Here is a 17,605-nt window from a genome sequence, read left to right on the forward strand (position 1 = left end):
CTTGTCGCAAGAGGCGTAAATGCTTGTCGTAAGAGGCGACTACCAGTATCGGGTGGTCTGGCTCGCTGACTTAGTTTATGCATGTCATCGCATCCCAATTGCATGGATCGATGCACATGATATCAATCAATGGATTCTCTGGTCCAGACTTGCTTGTTTACAGACCTCCGTCATATAGCTGGAATATTGCTGAGTGTGGCGGAAAACAACAAACAAACAAATCATACCCCTGTAGCATTCCACATTGTATGCAATTGGAGAACTCAGACTTGACATATCGAATCATTTAGGGCGATAAACCCATGAATGATCAGCAGGTGCACTGCAACACCTCACCTGGGGGGTTGGGTGGGGTAGGGGTAGGGGAGTGGGGGTTTGGGGGGTAGGGTGATTTTTGTTCATATGTTTCTTTCACCCTCCAAAAATGTAGTATCAAATGGTGTGTTGTCCATAAGGATATTTCTCCATATTGTGACACGTACTTGCACATAGTGTCGAACACCATAGCATATGTTGTCTTGCCGGTCTTGAGGCCCATCAGCACCTCTTCGGGGCTGCCCTTCTCCACATTGTCAAAATTCATCTCCTTCAGGTTCTTGGTGGCCAACCAACGGAAAATAACTCTGCAAAACAAGAAGGAACATTAGATGTCAGTGACAACTATATAGTTTCGGTCTGGCAAAAAAAAAAGGTTCTCAGGGCCGACCCCTAAAGTGAAACAATATATAAATAAACAACCAATATTCTGTATTTTTAAGCATTATCATGAAACAAGTTTTACAACTCAAATTTCGTTGTTGCGCCAGATTCCAACTTTTTGTTAAACTCAGATTTTTTAATTTAAAATGATGTTTCAGTACTTATACCATTGTCAAGAAAGACCGAAACGTCGCCTTAACAGTAACTAAAGAAGTTGTTATCCATAAATTGTGTCTACTTTGTCATATTTTTTAATTTGGAGCATTTGATCAGTTGTTTTTAATTTGTGATCCCACATGATTTTTTAATGAGCAAAGGCCCACCACATCTTCCACGGTATAAAGAATACAATACACAAGTACCATGGTGCAAAATGAACAAAGTGTGTACAGAATATAGTACAATGTCTTACAATATACAATGCATACAGTCTACAAAAGGCATAATACAACATATAACTCAGTATGATGTCAGGAGAGTAAATTTACAGCCCAGTACAATGTCCCACTTTATACAATGTATTAAAAAGAACAATGCTGCACCATTAGATACCAGGTACAATGTTGTACGAAGACCTCAAAATACTCAGTAGAATGTTCACCCCAGGAAAATGTTATACAACGTACAATGTCAGCCCTTCTTCATTCCAAAACCACAACTCACCTGACTTTCTCAATTTCATTGGTGATATTTTTGGAGTAGATCAAATCCCAAACCAGATCTCTGAAACTGTTGTGTTCACTCTTTGAAACCTGTTGACAAAGCAAAAAAACAAAAAATTAGTTGGAGACACACAGGGAAATAAGGAGGAGATAAGGAGGAGAAACACAGGGAAGTAAGGAGGATACACATACACTCAGGGAAATAAGGAGGAGACACATGCACTCAGGGAAATAAGGAGACTCTCAGGGAAATAAGGAGGAGACACATGCACTCAGGAGGAGACACTCGGGGAAATAAGGAGGAGACATACACTCAGGGAAATAAGGAGGAGACACATACACTCGGAAATAAGGAGACAGGGAAATAAGGAGGAGACACAGGCAAATAAGGAGGAGACACTCGGGGAAATAAGGAGGAGACACAAGGAAATAAGGAGGAGACACTCGGGGAAATAAGGAGGAGACATACACTCAGGGAAATAAGGAGGAGACACATACACTCAGAAATAAGGAGGAGACACAGGGAAATAAGGAGGAGACACAGGCAAATAAGCAGCAGACACAGGCAAATAAGGATACACTTGGGGAAATAAGGAAGAGACACACACGGGGAAATAAGGAAGAGACACACACGGGGAAATAAGGAGGAGACACACAGGGAAATAAGGAGGAGACACAAACAATCTGGTATAGACCAGACTAATTTGCCTGATACAGTATATTGCAAAATGGATTATTGATAATCTCTTCATCTGTAATCTGCACAGATTAAGTTGGCTTTCATAATCCTTGCATTCATAATTCAGGTCACATCTTGTGCCGGAATTCTCTATTTTGAAATTTAATAAGTCAAACATGCGCCTCTTTGAACCAATTTAAGTCTACCTCGAACTCTTCAAGTACCAATATACTGAGTTGACAAGTGCCCCTCCCCAAGTTACTCTACTTAAGTATTTTCTGATAAATCATTTTTGGCAGAACAACCAGAGAGACAATAATTGTAGGTAATAAGAGTGATGCTGTTTGCCAATTTATCCTTGTTGCCAGGCACTCTTCCATTAAATCTACACTTGCCAAACATACAAGGCGCAATAATGTTATTTAGGGAAAAGTTTATAAGTTTGATGTTGGATGAAAATCATAATTCTTAAGTTTGGGGTGGGTGTTCACAGGTTTCCATATGTCGAAATGATATTTTCCAAGTTAAAAATTGAAGTCAATAAATAACAGCTCACACAATCATTTTTTTACTCTGAAAATGAGTGAGTGAGTGAGTGAGTATGGTTTTACACTGCTTTTAGCAAAATTTCCAGCAATATCACGGCGGGGGGACACCAGAATTGGGCTTCACACATTGTAACCATGTTGAGAATCAAACCCGGGTCTTCGGTGTGACGAGCTAACGCTTTAACCAGTAGGCTACCCAAAAGCCAAAAAAATTAACAGTATCACTATCGTAGTAAGACAAAATGAAATAACTTCTGCTGTGCAGTGTCGATAACATTAACGTAATGGTTCTGGAGTTTGCGCTTTTCATTTTTCAGGATGTCAACATTTTCACGTCTAATTTTAGGGGCAGTGTGGCCATATGTCTTAATACTTTTTAACTGCTCTATTATTGTATCTGAAAAGAAGCGTGAAAGATGGCGGTCACTTGCCTGGATAGCATGGTCGTCAAGTGTTTCCAGAACCTGTCTGTCGATGACTTCTAGGGTGGGTTTCTGTTGGATTGGGGCGGGCAGGGGATCGGGGGTCTGGCTGTCTTGTCTGATGGGGATCAACTTGAACTGCTTGTCTGTCTGAGGGGGCTGCTGACCCATGGATCGCTTCTGAACCTGGAACAAGAACACTGAAATGGTACAGTATCTGTAGAACTAGAAGCCACTGCTGGATCATCACCTGTACAGCATCAGCAGAAGACACTGCTGGATCACAGCACCAATGGTCACAAACTTTGCTTGTGTCTTTTGTTTGTCTTTCATAAAATTGAAGAAAAAAACAATTTTGTTGAAAATATAATTTTTGTCAAACCCATCCTTCTTTGTTGAAATATATCCATTTCTTACTGACAATCATCAACATACTAACAACACCTGCAATTTCAATGGACAGTCTTGAGTGAGTGAGTATGGTTTTATGATGCTTTTAGCAATATTCCTGCAATCTCACAGATTGGGGACAACAGAAATGGGCTCCACACATTGTATCCCTGGGGAATACAGTAAAACTCCCCAGCCAACACCCAGAAAATGAAATGGTCATTTGTGACAGTGTGACAGATCGATTGTTCTCTACTTGATCTTACCTGGAGTGGTCTGCTTTGAGGAATGTTGGAGACCTGTGCCTTCTGGCTCTGAGGGGTCGGTTGAACAGTTCCCAACACGGGGTTGTAGCTGACCTGACCTTGACCTCCGGGGTAGGACTGGCTGTTGAAGACCGCCTGCTGGCGACTGTCGGGGACGGTGCCATACAGGTACTGCTGCTGCAGCAGCTCCGGGGGAGGGGGGGGGAGGTTGGCGGGGTCAAAGTCGCTTCCATCTAGATTCATCTGCTGCGTCTGCTGTGACAACTGTAAGAAAGGAGAAAGATCATGAAATAGTTCTGGCTGCAATAACATCTCTTGTAATGGGGAAAGCATCTTGTGTCACATCTTTAATCTTGATGCTCCAGCTATATCATGGCAGCCTGTCAGTTCTGGGTCCAGGAAAACCAATAGTTGAGTGCATGAGCAATGATCTGATTCCTCCAGATACGATATTCAGATTATACATTGTGAACCCCTGATCTGGCAAAACCCCAACAGGAGCAGTGAGGACATGTCAACCTATAGTTAAATACGAATTGCAAAACTGATGCTTGGCCTGGAAAAAACCCAGACTGGCTCAAATTACAACATTATTATTATGAACACATACAATGCCATTTTAGAAAGTGGTCAAATGTATCAAATGATATATTTGGGATAACACTTTGTTAGTAAAGTACAGATTCTCATACTTTTTTCGGTTAAGTCTCACCCGGGATTCGAACCCACACTGCCAGAGTGAGGCTCCTAATCACCAGCACACAAAGTCAGCGATCTAACCCACTCAGCCACCGAGATTTCCACAAAAATGAAAGTCCGACAACTGGTAGTCACGATCACATACTTTTGTTATCATTATTATTATCATTATCAAAATATTTAAGATCATGATAAACACATCAATATCAATCTGTATTATCATTATTTCAGATGAATAGTATCATTTTGACATTTACAGGACCAATCATCATGGTTGTTATCATACTGTAGGATATCAATCATTATTATTTTTTAATACTACCTCTATTGCCCTGTTAAGTGGAACTGTCGTTCCAAGTCCTAATGATGAGGGGTGTGATTTTTTCACAGGTTGCAGAACTTTATCCTGCTATGTTCATTGACCACTGTTGCATTCATTTGTATTCATTTGTATCCATTTGTATCCATTTGCATTCATTTGTATTCATTTGTATTCATTGTATTCATTGAATGTTATCAGAGCTCATCTTGCTCCAAGTTTTCCTTGTGTTGTGGGCAAGCTCTGAAACAGGTGCCACCCAGGTCAACCAACGAGCTGCAGAAACGAGCTGTTATGCCAGCTGTATTTGTCCATGTCCTGCTACTGACAACTGAACAGCATTTCAGTCTGTCAGTGTGAAATATCTCACTCACTGCAGACAGCGCATCTAACACTTCAACAAATGTCACTGTGTTTAAACCAGCCTCATGTCATTTCACTGTGTGCAAATTGTTTAGTATTTGCCTTGTGGGATTAGATATCAGATGGAGGGATGTTGTGTGTGGGTGGAGTAAGGGAACTGTCAGGTGGGAGGGATGAGGGGTGGGGGAAGGTGAGGGGTGGGTGGTAATGGGTTACAGTAGGGTGATCAGATGGACGGACGTTGTGTGTGGGTGGGGTAAGGGAACTGTCAGGTGGGAGGGATGAGGGGTGGGGGGAAGGTGAGGGGTGGGTGGTAATGGGTTACAGTAGGGTGATCAGATGGATGGACGTTGTGTGTGGGTGGAGTAAGGGAACTGTCAGGTGGGAGGGATGAAGGGCGGGGGGAAGGTGAGGTGTGGGTGGTAATGGGTTACAGTAGGGTGATCAGATGGACGGACGTTGTGTGTGGGTGGAGTAACGGAACTGTCAGGTGGGAGGGATGAGGGGTGGGGGGAAGGTGAGGGGTGGGGGAAGGTGAGGGGTGGGAGGTAATGGGTTACAGTAGGGTGATCAGATGGACGGACGTTGTGTGTGGGTGGAGTAAGGGAACTGTCAGGTGGGAGGGATGAGGGGTGGGGGAAGGTGAGGGGTGGGTGGTAATGGGTTACAGTAGGGTGATCAGATGGACGGACGTTGTGTGTGGGTGGGGTAAGGGAACTGTCAGGTGGGAGGGATGAGGGGTGGGGGAAGGTGATAATGGGTTACAGTAGGGTGATCAGATGGAGGGACTGCTGAATCTCTACTGGACACAATGGTGCTGACCAAAAATGGTATAAATCCTTTACTATGTTCACAAAACAAGTGAGCGTGCCAAATCAGAAAGATTTGGTTTGTTCCATGCTGCACTCCGCAATATTCCAGCTATATGATGGCGGTCTGTAAATAATCGAGTCTGGACCAGACAATCCACTGAGTAATATCATGAGCATCGATCCAGGCAATTGGGATCGATGACATGCATCAACCAAGTCAGCGAGCCTGATCACCCGATCCGTTAGTCGCCTTTTGCGACAAGCATAGGCACCTTTTACGACATGCATGGGTTGCTGAAGACCTATTCTACCCCGGAATCTTCATGGGTCGAATCAGAATGAGAAATCAGCTCAGAAGGTAACCACTATCACACAGGGTTGTTTAGGTTGCTGGTGTGGCTTTGAGTTTAGAGTCAATCTGTTGCTGATTTCAAAAGTTATACAAGCTTAGGTTACTTTAACAGAAGATCACCGGACCAGTATTTAACTAGTCCATAAAGAAATATACTAGACTCAGACCAGCAAACCAGTGTTTAGTCTTGAACACTGAAACATTACGGAGCATGTAATACAATGCAATAAACAAACACAACTGTAATTCATCTACATACCTTAACAAACATTTACCAATATTTGCAAAAGCAATGTCCTACTTATTTTACCTCCTCAACCATGATTCCAGCATCCATCTAGAGTGGGACATTTTCTACACTACATTACAGAAGGCAAGCTGTTGTCAAGTAAACATATCCCGCTAAACTAATCAATCATCAGCTGTTGCTTCATGCAGTGTTTGGATGCTGTCTTGTTATTTCAAAGTGGCATTAAACTCAGGAATCAATGTACAAAAAACACCTTATTACCTTATGAACAAAACACTTGTTTTCCGCTTTTAGCAATATTCCAGCAATATCACGGCGGGGGACACCAGAAATGGGCTTCACACATTGTACCGACGTCAGGAATCGAACCTGGGTCTTCGGCGTGACAAGCGAAAGCTTTAACCACTAGGCTACCTGACCGCCCCAAATCTTTCCATAGCAGTATTTACATTTGGCTTCAACTGATAACATGGACAAAAGGCCACCTGTTTGAATATTCATTTATTGTTAGAGAATTAAATTTTGCATAATCAGGGTTCAATTTGATGAACTTGCTTTAACTTGCACCAAGTGCATGTTAATATGAAAACCAGGTTGTTGTGTGGAAAAGTAAGGCTTAGTCAGATACAAATTTGAATTTTGTTTACCTGCACTTGATGCATGGAGACATAAATATGAGGTTGCATTTTTCAATAATTGCACTGGTGCAAGTCTTATATAGCTAAATTGAGCCCTGATTACATATTCAAGGAAACCACATTATCAGAAATTGTGGTTGATGAAAGTCTTTCAACCCTTTCATATTAATATGAAAAAGGTCACCGAAGAATGACTATGAAACGCGCAGCCTCAGCTTTTAGTAATTTTCTAGGTCAGCATGAATTCACATACAAATTATCCTTTCAATTTACATACTCAATTAATCAATAGACAGTTCTCACCTTTTCCATTCTATTGTCCCGCTGCATACTTGACAAATTGACAAATTTCTCCCTTACTCCACAGAAAACAAGGCGTTGTTGCCCAGGTATTTCCAGTTTTATGAATATATCAATTTATGATTCATAGCAGTGACATAGACAGTGTATCCATGTCTACTTGTTATAAAACAAACATCTGACCACTCATCAGATTAAGGTGAAGCACTGTCCAAACACACAACCAGGATTCATACATGTCCGAGCAGCCGAAATAATCTCGTAAATACCAACACACAACACAGGTCAAACGAAGCACACTCAGGTATCAGCGACCTGCGTCAAAATTTCGTTATCACCAAATATGTGGCAAACAGATAAAACTTCCCTATCTTTGTGTTTAAATAGTCTCACGTTATTCTGGGACTTCAACATTTCTGTGTCACAAGGTAAGAATTTGAGGACAGAGTGGCTGAACAATCTGAATGTTTGCTTCTTGCTTGAGTGAGCTCATTCAGGTGGCTCTCAAAAGTGCTACCGGTAAGTTTAAATTTAATGCCTTTGACATAGTTTAGTATGGGATTGCAATGATTTGAATAGTGAAAAGATCTGAAGGATATGTGCATAAGGGTCCTCAGTTTTTATTTCCTTTACAGAAAATTGAGCAGTGAAGACCTGACTCACCTGGGTCAGCAGAACCCTATCCAGGACCACCCATTAACATTCTCGGGGTGGGGGCAATAACTCAATAGGTAAATTATGACAGACTGTATTTTCAACCACCGCTCCAAGAAACACAAAGTATACATTCTGAAATATTTTTCTGAGATAAAATTATTTTTTTCTAGTATTATCTGGAACAATTTTTTTTTAATAGCCCCATGTCCTTACAGTAATAAGAAATGGTTGATCACATTGGAGCAGTGGAGTTTAAAGTGTTTGAATATGAGCCAGTGTTGGCAGAGAACACTGAGAGACATTTGCGTATTGACTTTCAAAGGAATGTCCAATATGAATTTCATTCCATATGTTTATTTAGTCTATCCGAACATATAATATTCGTTTTATTTTCAATATATACACCAGTTAATGTGTTCGCATTTTTTAAAGACACAAAGATTGGTCAGACATTAAAAAATAAATGTTTCAATCAATTGAGCATGGGCAAGTGAAACAGTGGTAGCAGCAGCAACACTGTTGGGATATGGTGACACACCTTGGGATCCCCCAATCCTAATTATTCAACCCTTTAATACAATAAGCATTAAGTACTTTGCCACTATTCTGCCACTGATATCCTCACCTAAATCCAACACATGATCCAATTAGTCAAAGGGAGGTAACTCTGTATAACTAGTACAAGACATTACCATTTGGGGTTGACACGCACACACACATGCACACACGCACACATGACACTATCTGATTCATTTGGGGGTAGACTCTCTGGAGTTTGGGTTTTGTTTGTTTTTGCCACACTCAGCACACGCCGGCCAGACAACTAACGAGTCTGGACCAGACAATCCAGCGATCGATATTGTGAGCAAAGATCCACGCCATTTGGGTCATGGAGCCAGACCACCCGATCCCGTTAGTCGCCTCTTAGGATCAGCATGGGTTGCTGGGGACCTAGGTGTAAACCTCATTCCCCACTGGGGCCATTACTGCTGTTACTGCCAAAATATGTTTCTTTCTCCAGATAAATGTAAAGAAAACACATTTCAAATTAAAAAATGATGTTTTATCAGGCTATAAACGTTGGTCAGGACTCAATGTCAGTTAACACAATTTGTTACCACTGACCTTGAAGACAGATCTTATGATGCAGCTATAACAAGACAAGCATCTTGTTTCCATGTACCATGTTATGTATCATGGCATGTATCATGCTATGTATCATGGCATGTACCATGTTATGTATCATGCTATGTATCATGGTATGTACCATGTTATGTACCATGTTATGTATCATGCTATGTATCATGGCATGTACCATGTTATGTACCATGTTATGTACCATGCTATGTATCATGGCATGTACCATGTTATGTACCATGTTATGTACCATGTTATGTATCATGCTATGTACCATGTTATGTACCATGTCATGTACCATGTTATGTATCATGCTATGTATCATGGCATGTACCATGTTATGTACCATGTTATTTATCATGCTATGTACCATGTTATGTACCATGTTATGTATCATGCTATGTATCATGGCATGTACCATGTTATGTATCATGCTATGTATCATGCTGTGTCAAATTAATCAACATGAGTAGATAAGAATTGAAGTGACAAAAGAAACGATGGTGAGACTATTTGTCATCTAAAATCATTCTTCCATCTTTTTCAAACAGTAGGTGAGGTGAAATGGGGTTTAACGTCGCGTCAAAGATTATTGCACTTATATAGCGACGTGCATGTACATGTGTGTGTTTGTGTGGCTGTTTGTACTAGTCCGGACTGATGCCTATTTATAGTACTAGCCCACTGAGATACCATGCCGCAGTTTAACATGAATACCCCACTCAGACACAGTATACTGACTCCAAGCCGACCAGTCCTTGTTTTAGTCCCTTAATGCCGAGCGCCAGACAGGGTAACAACAAGTACCATCTTTTAACGTCTTTAGGTATGACGCCGCCGGGGATCGAACCCCGGACCTTCCGCTCTCCGGGCGGATGCTCTACCACTAGACCACGGAGGCGGTTTGTAAACAGTAATAACCAGTGTCTTGAGTGTAACTGTACAGCTAACCAGCCTCGGTGGCAGAGAAATTAGCGATGTCATTTGATTGTGACGTTGTGGAAACCGATGACATTACAATTATCTGCCCAGTATTGTGAAGCAATATCAGTGTAGCCATATCTCAAAGGAAATATTGCTTGATATCAGCTGTGCTGTACTTCCTGTGGAAGCCAGTATCAGAGGATAATTTGTAAATATGCATCACCTGGCACAAAGTGTATCACTACAGTCATAATCAACAGGCTCTTGTCACACAGTCCCTGCACAGTTCAAAATTAGCAAAACTATCATAATTGGAATATAATTTATCAGGCGTCTTCAGGTGAAGAGACTCGTTCATGTCAACACAGGTAGCATTTTTTTTAAGTAAGTACACTAGCTGAGTTTCTTTTGAGATGTACATAAAAATAGTGAAAACATAAAGTAAATTTTTGGGTCATGAACTTGTGCATGTTAAGATTTTTGTTTTCAAGTATAAAAAATCAGCTCAGTCTTTTAGATGATGCCAGAAATCCAAAACTTGCGAGACTTGTAAGAGAGAAAAAGTTATTTGGCAACCATTTGAACATATTGGGTAATTTTCATACCAATATTTCCCTAAATCTAAAATCGGACATTTTCAGTGGGCCAGACAGTCCTCTTTGTTACAAGTGCCAGCTGAGCGATTAAATCAACTATCAGTAAACATCAGATCAGGATCTTGCTGTAAGATTGGGTTTTACTAAAACATAGCTATGGATATGAAACGGCTGCTGTCTACCTGAATATTCTGTTTATCAATATCTTTCATGTACGCTGAAGAAATCTTGAACATGATTTGTGCCTCCAAATAAGCCTAATAGGATTTCAAACAATTTCAAATACAAACATAATTTCAATCCATTAATGTGGCTTAATCAAATATCTTTTTCTCACATGAATCAATTTTCTGATTTTAAGAAATAAGCAGAATAGATACTTGCATTGAACACCATGTGTGAGACATAGCGTTTGGGTTCAGACGTCATTGTGGAAATATTATCTAATACTCTTCAAATACGCCGTTCAACTTTAACAAATGCAATCCTTTTCACTTGGGATGGTCCACCTCATCGGACCATGTTGACAAACAATCCTTGAAACATATATGACACCAACAATTTCCTGTTTCAATAACAGGTGCAGCACCCCTAAATCACACACATAGAATCTTCTTTTTGAGACAACAGACCAGTCTATTCTCATTTAAAGGGTGATAGAACTGGAGTGAAAATATGTTTGACAAAGATTGGAATTTGAAATCAACGATACTGTCAACAGTTCAAATGGAGCACTTGAGTTCATAATCTCTTCCTCTCAGAGTAAACGGCATTTCCGTGTTCAAATCAACTTCCTGTGCTATGGCCGCTCCGGCTTCAAGTGAACCCCTGCCTAATGAAACTATGCCCCTGCTCTCAATGTGTGTTATGCACATGATTTTTAACAGTGGTTTCATATTCCACAAAGTAACCATTTAGTAAAAGAACTTTCACAACAGTTTCCTCATCTTAGATGTAGTGCCGTGTTATATATCAAACATATCTAAGTAGTGAATACCTATTTGTCCATGTAAAATGACATCATATTTAACTCGGCTAACTTAAACACTTATTAAAATCAACATGAAAACATAAACCATATACAGCCAGTCATGTAATTGTTTTTTTTACCTTGGTCCTATTAAACAATATAAGATAGCTATGCCACAAATCACAAAGAACAATGAGGTGAGGTGAAATGGGGTTTAAGTGTACTGACTCCGAGCCGACCAGTCCTTGTTTTAGCCCCTTAATGCCGAGCGCCAGACAGGGTAACAACAAGAACCATCTTTTAACTTCTTTTGGTATGACACGGCCGGGGATCAAACCCCGGACCTTTTGCTCTCAGGGCGGACGCTCTACCACTAGACCACAGAGGCGGTCTCAAAGAACAATGATGAACGAAAGGTGGTTTATTTCACAATGAACATTGTTCTATCATAACGTCATGTCTGGAGATTTGAACATGCGCTCATAACTTGATGACGTCCTAAATTGGATGACGTTATTTTTTAGAGGAGAGGGTCCAGTGAGTTGTTCCCTATAAATGTAGCTGGACAACGCAGATGAACGCAATAGCCTAATGATCATACCTAAAACTAGGAGAAACATGACAGTCGGTTTTGGGAGAAATTGTGCAGATAATCGACTTGAAAAGTATGAGAATACCTAACTTACCCCCCTGGAGTCTGACATTGCCAAGGTCAGATTGTCTTCAGGTTGTCATCATTATCTAAATACTGGTAAATGTCCTAAAAGCTTGTACAATTAACTGACATCCTCAAAAAGGCTGTACAAACTGTTGACATAATTCACAAGAAATGAACAACGAGTGGGAGTTGTTTATCATACAATCTAGAGCACAGGAAATAACATTAAAAAAAGCTTGTTTTGTGTGTGGTCGTATTTGGGCAGTGAGAACCAAAGGAAACAGAAACAATTTCTCTGAATTGGTACATGTTGAAGCATTTTCATTATTTTTATGACTATCTAATAATTACTAATATTCTTTTTTAACTTACAGAAAACAAGGCCATAGTGCAACTACACCAGCACAGTTGTTGGAAATCCTGGATACCTTAGTGAAAGTGTACAGTGCGGGAGTGAGTGAGGGAGTTTGGTTTTACACAGCATTTAGCAATATTCCAGCAATATCACAGCTGGGCACAGCAGAATGGGCTTCCACATTTCACATATGTGGGTAAAAGAACCAAGGTCCTCAGTGTGATGAGCGATCACTTAAACCACTTGGCTACCCCACTGCCCCAAATGAATACAGATGACTAGTGGAACTCAGTTGTGTTTATCACTGTTTTTCTCGTCTAGTGGTTCAACTTGCTAGAAATGGCCCCAGTTCAGTCATGGCACTGTTATGCATTCAACCATTATTTCACTAAAAGCTGTTTCTTACAAACCAATACAATATAGGGCAAACAATTGAATAATGCCAGGATATGAAAATTTTACAAACCATTCAATTTCAAAAACATTTTGGATGATAAAACTTTGTGTACCAGTTTTATGATACTGACAACTGAACACAAGGTAAATTTCTTCCCTTTGGTGAGACGAAGTAACGTTTTAACCACTAGGCTACCCCGCATCCTACCTGATCCCGTTAGTTGCCTAATACAGATAGGACTGAGTGGACTGAGAATGGACTTCACAAATCTTATACCTTATGCATGAAGAGTAAAAACACTGATCAATTCGCCAGTCTGCCTTCCCAGGATGTATATAAATAGGAAAGAAGACCGACTACTAAAACTAAATATAGATGCAAGCGTGACAACACTCACCCCTGAGTAATCTGGGTTATATCCTTGTCTGTCCAAAGTTCCTTGTCCGCCTCCGAAATAGCGAGCTTTGTCCGGGGATTCCTGATAGAAGGCATTGTTCTGCTCTGCTGGGTCAGCGTAGTGGACGTAGTACTGGCAAATGTGGGTGTATGTGTCACCATCTTTGTTGGGGTCATTGCCGTACACCTCAATACCATACTCGCCCTTGGATGGGAGGTCAGCCGTCACCAAAATCTTGTCGCCTTGGTCGTCATCTCGGATACACGCTTCAAGGTCTTCCTCCCGAACTCCATTCTTCCGCAGCTTGGCCAGGAGGAAAGCAGGGCGGGTCTTCTTGAACTCCAGGTTCACCCTGCCATCAGTTGTCGGGATGATGCCCTGTGGAGGATTGGCGACGATGCCGAGTTGGTCAACGGCGACACCGGGGCCCCAGCAGCTGTCAGAGCAGTTGGGGAGGGGCTTCGCATCGTTGGAAGCGGTGTCTGCGACAACCTTGTATTCAGCTGAAGCAGTGAAGACGTTCTTCACACCAAGTTCCCCTGTCAGTAGTTGAGCAAAGATTGTGAAGTAATACTGGCCCGATTTAGGAGCCCTGAAGATGAAGGTGGTTGTCTGGTTCTTGCCGTGCTCCTGGAGGGCGAAGTTCTTCAGTTTCTGGCCCTGGTAGGTCTCATCGTTGGAATCAGAAAAGACGATCTTGTAGGTGAAGTTGGTAGGCTTGGAGAAGCCGACAGTGATGGCGATCTTTCCCTTCTTCGTCTGGACGACACCGACATGATGAGAGATGAAGAACATGCCACACTTGAAGAAGTAGGACTTGACCAGGGGCAGGTTCTCGAAGTCCTGCAGGTCGATGGAGGCGGTCAGCAGCTGCCATTCTGGCTTGTGAGCCCAGTGGCTGTAGATGAGTTGCTCGGGGTCAGTCAGGAAGTAGAAGTCATCGTACTCATAGACCTAAAAGTAAAAAACAAAACGTGTCTGTAGAGTCATTGAGTAGGCCTTAACAATGCCTTTAGAAATATTCAGGCTGTAGGGAATCGACATCGAACTAAGGGGAATGAAACCCAAGGTTACATTGACGAGGGAATACACAAGGCTACCCCACCACACAATGAAGTCAACTTAAGACAACTGGGTAATGGATGCACAAAGCGGGAGACCTCTCAGATACAAAATGTCAGAAACATATATCACTAGAACTTCAAATAAAAACTCTATAGCCCTAAATAATTGCGTTCAGCTTTTCAGATGCAAGTGTAAGAAAATTACTATTGGATAACAGGGAAACTGACAAAAAGAACATTTTTTGTGTATAGGAGCATAGGTGTATCACACTGAGACTATGAACATGTGCACACATTCATACAGACTTTAAACAACTCTACAAAGTCAGTTTAGAATATTTTCAAGTTAAATTTCATTTGACCGAGGTATTGTTTGTCGATATTGTGACTTTTGCCCATGTGTGATTTCAGCCCACATATTTCAACTTTCCGCAAAAAATCACCGATGACAGAGTTATCACTGGTTATGTCCTTGTAAAAATCATGCATATAAATCACCCATATATGTGATCAGCTAGGTACTATCATTACAGGTAGAATGGCTAAATAAGATATGTTGTTGGTTTTTTTTTCTTATCATAAGCTACAAGTGCCTGTGCAGAAATGCATGAATTATCTCCCCTTGACCACAACTCTGACATCTTAATTTGTGTACCAGCTTGAAGTGGAGCAGTCTCAAGAACACAAACATAATCCCTTGTGGATAACTTGACACTGAGTCACTGTAGGTACTTACCAGATTTTCTGGGGCATTCTTCTCAGAGGTGAGGTACCTCGTAGCCCAGTGGGAGTCCACCAGGTACCAGTTGCCGTCGATGAGGATGCCGTTCCAGCTATGGTTGTACTCGTTGCCCTTGAACTTGTCGCCGGGACGGTAGTCTAGGCCCTTTGCGTAACCGGTCAACACAACAGACTGCACGCCAGAGAACCTGAAACAGGACCGGGGCCAACCATGGTCAAAGATTTGAACACCTGTGGACTTTGCACAGCAGACTTGAAACATTCCTTTTCTTTTTCTACTCTCAGAAAATACAACATCCAATTATCCGAATGATTTCCGATATCCTTCTCCAGTGTTCAAACTTACGCATAAAAGTCTAGGGGTCCATGTCATGATCCCAATAATATACATTCCTAATTAAGTGGATACCCAGATTCAAATACTATTGGAGCAAACCCCAGGACAATATTTATTGTCATCCGATATCGAGGGGAATATGTCTCACACACAGGGTACATCACACCATATGCCATGAGGGATCGGTGACAAGTTGATCTTACCAACTTTCATTCATAGAGGTCCAGAATATAAGTCCACAGTTTCAATGAGTTAGCAAAACTTGTTGCAGACAACGTAAACATACTGAGTTACTTCCCTTTACACAATGCATTAGGATAAACATCGGTTCATAGAGAAACACAATAATATTATGCAAGATAAGCAGGCTGCCAAGATTGATTTCTCTGCGGGCTACATGAAATTTGTACCTCACTTTGGAACAGATTACATACTGCATTTTACATAAGGCTTAAATAAAAGAAGAATTGGTCCTCAGGCAATGATTTTTGCAAATAAAGTGTAGGCGGGTGGTGTTTTTATTATTTTTTTGCTTGTTTAAAATAGTGTGTACCCAAAGAAACAGTTGTGTACCATCAACCTGGGAACGGGCCTCCTTATATGAACAAGCATACCCACTCCTATTGCTACGATGACCATAATACTAGATGCGCCCTAAAGCAGTGCATTGTATTAGGATTATTTAAGTTTTGGAAAAATGGAAATAAAAACAAAACGTGCGGCATACTTTATGATGATGCGAGCGATGCCTGAGAACCAAGACTATTATTTGTTTTTAGCCTAAAGCCTTCCAGTTTATGATGACACTACCCTGTGAGTGTGAGTGACTGATTTGGATACAACTCCAAAAAATGAACAGTATTTTTGTTGCCTCGCTATTGTACATAATATTGTGGTCTTTAGTTGTGCTCCAACAAACAAGAATACATCTCAGGGACATTTCTGACCTGCACATAGTCTCGAAGATCCTGGCATACGTCCCCTGCTTGTTCTTGAAGGACAGAATCACTTCCTCAGGGCTGCCAGCACGGACATTCTCACGGAACGAGATTGTGTACATGTTCTTCGAGGTCATCCAGCGGAAAATAACTCTGAAATATCACAAGCATATCTATGTATCACCTGTACATTCAATCAACAAGATGAGGTGATTGAAGTGAGTGAGTGAGTTGGGTTAACACTGCTTTTAACATTATTCCAGTTATATCGCGGCGTGTCAGCTTAATGTGGGAGGAAAGCCTGAAGTGATGCAGGTCTTAGATGTTTACCACTTTGGTGAAACCCACAAGCACGGGTATGGTGCTGACAAACCTAGAAACATAATCGAGGCGAACCAGGATTCAAACCCACAATCATAGGTTTCTGGCTTGCCCAAGGGACGCAACTCTGCACAGCGAATCGCTGCACCTTAGACAACTAGGCCACCCGTGCCCTGAGGTGATTGAAGTATCGAGAGAAAGTTCTGCAGGAAGATGGATGTAGACTGACCTGGCCTTGTCGAGGTCGGAGTGGTAGTTCTGGCTGTACACCAGGTGCCAGATGAGGTCCAGGAAGTTGTCGTGGTCCTGTTGGGCGACCTGCACACAGACAACACACATTCAGTCATACTCAGCGTCATACAAAAACTGGCATAAACCGAATTGATTCCCGCACCCCACCCACCTACCATTTCGTGGCTGGGGTTATGACATTCAAGTTTGTTCTCTCAGACAGTGATGTTCATGAATGCATGTTTGTGGCTTCTATAACTGGTCAGGACTCATGCCAGTTTTATTCTACTGCTCTATTGTCTTGTTTTACAATTATTTCAAGCACTGTGAAAGAGGCGAATAAATGGATTGGGTGGTCAGGCTTGGTTACTTGGTTCATTGCATGTCATCATACACCAATTGCGTGTATCGATGCTCATGTCAACTGCTAGATTTTCTGGTCCACACTTCATTATCTACGGAGCTGGAATATATCTGAGTGTG

The 17,605-nt window shown here is 41.5% G+C and overlaps 1 protein-coding gene across 3 annotated transcripts in view; it reads right to left on the minus strand.

The window, feature by feature from the left end:
* The window catches only part of LOC139453183 (uncharacterized), a 60,628-nt gene that overhangs the window by 3,479 nt on the left and 39,544 nt on the right, over positions 1-17,605 (minus strand). For all 3 annotated transcript variants that reach the window (XM_071234813.1, XM_071234814.1, XM_071234815.1), the window contains exons 3-10: positions 17,121-17,209; positions 16,580-16,723; positions 15,291-15,483; positions 13,491-14,444; positions 3,667-3,930; positions 3,020-3,196; positions 1,363-1,451; positions 483-623 (exon numbers count right to left, since the gene is read on the minus strand). In XM_071234813.1, coding sequence (XP_071090914.1) covers positions 483-623; positions 1,363-1,451; positions 3,020-3,196; positions 3,667-3,930; positions 13,491-14,444; positions 15,291-15,483; positions 16,580-16,723; positions 17,121-17,209 — 2,051 coding nt within the window. The remainder of the gene's footprint in view (positions 1-482; positions 624-1,362; positions 1,452-3,019; positions 3,197-3,666; positions 3,931-13,490; positions 14,445-15,290; positions 15,484-16,579; positions 16,724-17,120; positions 17,210-17,605) is intronic.

The sequence above is a fragment of the Haliotis cracherodii genome, unplaced genomic scaffold (assembly GCF_022045235.1).
Source record: "Haliotis cracherodii isolate W230 unplaced genomic scaffold, xgHalCrac1.p SCAF_9, whole genome shotgun sequence".
In the NCBI taxonomy this organism is placed as follows: domain Eukaryota; kingdom Metazoa; phylum Mollusca; class Gastropoda; order Lepetellida; family Haliotidae; genus Haliotis; species Haliotis cracherodii.